General features: G+C 35.1%; 1 protein-coding gene across 3 annotated transcripts in view; it reads left to right on the forward strand.

The window, feature by feature from the left end:
* Nucleotides 1-2,221, forward strand: part of LOC146480484 (uncharacterized) — a 17,730-nt gene extending 15,509 nt beyond the window's left edge. For 2 of the 3 annotated variants that reach the window (XM_085109665.1, XM_085109667.1), the window contains exon 11: nucleotides 716-1,107. In XM_085109665.1, the coding sequence (XP_084965791.1) occupies nucleotides 716-955 (240 nt within the window). In that variant the 3' untranslated portion in view covers nucleotides 956-1,107. Of the gene's footprint in view, nucleotides 1-715; nucleotides 1,108-2,123 lie in introns of those variants that run through there. The other variant, XM_085109666.1, reaches the window with a different exon arrangement.
* The last annotated feature ends 353 nt before the right edge of the window (nucleotides 2,222-2,574 follow it).

Consider the following 2,574-nt stretch of genomic DNA (forward strand, 5'->3'; position numbering starts at 1 on the left):
TTATTATTATTATTAATCATTAAATTTACTTATGAAGCTGTTATCCCATAAACACACTACATAGAGAACACACGTAATTAGAACAGGGCAGGCCCAGTGAATAACTGAACAAATATAGCAAACTGAGCAAAAACTTAAAATTCTAACTGACAGGGAGGCATATCACTTGGCTATTTACAAAGTGTTACTGAGGATTTAAACAGGGGACTATCATGACACAAATCTTTTTTAATTCCCACACACTGATTGGCTCGTAGCTATTGTCTATAAGAGTACAGACAATAAAAATGACGTTAGATGTAACGCGCGCGCTTTCTCAACAAAAAAAATAGCCAATTCCACTCGTACTTTTTCCATGTTATTGTAAAAAACAAATCGACGGCAGTTTTCTATGGTCTATACTCTTATAGACCATAAAATGACGCCATAAAATGTCCAAAACTTGACAGTGAAACCACTCGCCTGCGGCTCGTGGTTCCACTTGAGTTTTGAACATTTTTTGATGTCATTTTATGGTCTATAAGAGTATAGACCATAGAAAACTGCCGTCGATTTGTTAATTAGTTTGGGGCTATTTTCATCCAATTTTGGAATTATTATTTTCTTCCAGATAGTGGTAGACTGAGTCCTTCAATTATTAGTCATAAGGATGTGTGATTTTAATATTTAGTTTTTCTTTAATTCCTTATTGCATAACTGTTCTGTGATTGTGTAGAATGCTGTGGTTTTTACCTCACCAAAGCTGGACTCAAAGACTACTAGCTACCTCAGTAAAGACAATGGTGTTGGAAAACAAAGCTCCCCAACCGCTGTTTTGATCCAGAAAAAGAACAATAACAACAATTATCAAAACAACAACAACAACAACAAAGGCAACAATGTCAGTGTTACAAAGAGTCCACCAAAACAGAAACAAGGAAAATCGGCAAAGAGTAAAAAAGGGAAGAGTTCCTGATAGAGGTGGGAAAACCATACTTCACTTTGGAATACTGGTAATGCAGTATTGTATACCTTAAATTATCTTGTATGATTTCATGCATTCATTCACATTTATCGACAATATTATGATAATATTGTAATAGTCTTTTAGGGGACATTGAACCATGAACCAATTTAACCAGAAAATATAAATTATAGTTTTCAAAAGAAAAGAGATCAAATTATGTAATATAGTATTTTTAGTGAACAAGAAAATATTGTAAATTTAAATATGTAATGCAAGCACATTTTGTTTGTTTTCAACTTTCTTTTCCCATTACTCCTTTGTTTGAAGATTATTTTATGTGCAAAAAGATGGCAACTTTTTGCAGTAAGTTAAAAAGAAAAAAATTGTTACGAGGTATGTAATTTAACATTATCATAGGGGATTTTGTATTATTTAAGGTTCAGTTGTAAACAAGTACATGTAATCTACAAAACAGTCTAAAGTCTCTGGGGTAAGGTGGTCTTTATTGTGCAGGTTCAAAGCCCAAGGGAACAAACCATTCATCTGGGCTAGCTGGCTGCAGAGAACAAACACTTACTTACTGATAATCGTGGGAAGGCAAAGTGTCAGATCTAGATCACTTTATGCAAAGTAGCTGTTGCCATTTTTCACCAAAAATGTATCTTACTAAATCAATTTTATGATAAAAATTCAATGTTTTTTGGTGCACATGGCATCTCTCTGGCAATGATGAATTTGGTCCTTGATGGATCACAACGGGCAGGCTTGGCTAGAACTATGCACTTGCATTGCTCAGCACCTGTACATGTGCCTGCATTCACATGACATGTACATTCACTTGCATAAAATAAACACTTGACACTTGTAATACTGACAGGGTTTCCCTAAAAAGATGCAGGGTGCTTGTAAGAGCTACACCAAAGCTACAACACTGATGTAGTATTGAATATTTCAAACTAGGCATTGTGAGCAACCACCATGACAAGGGCAACAACAAAGAAAAGTCCTCTGAAAAGAAAATATTAATCTTGCCTCCTCAATCCTAATTTTCTTTGCAATTGCTCCAACTTGTGCAATTTGTCTGCTGTAGCTGAACCATCAGGCAGGAAAGCAAACATTTCTATCGTGTTGTCACATTCTCCACAAAACCTTCAAATTTGGGCATTTCAAATTGCAGTGGTGCTGAGTATGGCAAAGAAATGTGCTTTAAAGATTTCCAACCCGTGTGCAGAGCTATTGTTTTGTCAAGCTCCATTGAACCAATAGGAAATTTATTATTAGTAGTAGTACTATTAAATAACTCTTTTTATTTGCAAAGTTCTTGTTACTGTCATTGTTATGCTTGCTTAAGGTCCATACTGACTCATACAGGCTGCCAAACCTGAGTGAATTCAACAAGACAAATGCATATCACAGTACTTTCTGATGTAAGTTGCACATACCATGGGTACTTTCTAATGGGATTACTTCGGCGTATTGTTTACAAGAAATACTAATTGAACACATTGCTCTATATTCCAAGGTACTGAACATTAAAACTCAACATTAATCCAGCCCTTGGAAATCTTAACCACATTGTATGCCGCCAGGGGTTGTTTTTATTATTTTTCTATCCCAAAAGAACATGT

The sequence above is a fragment of the Pavona decussata genome, unplaced genomic scaffold (genome assembly GCF_977016875.1).
Source record: "Pavona decussata unplaced genomic scaffold, jaPavDecu1.1 SCAFFOLD_53, whole genome shotgun sequence".
NCBI classification, from domain to species: domain Eukaryota; kingdom Metazoa; phylum Cnidaria; class Anthozoa; order Scleractinia; family Agariciidae; genus Pavona; species Pavona decussata.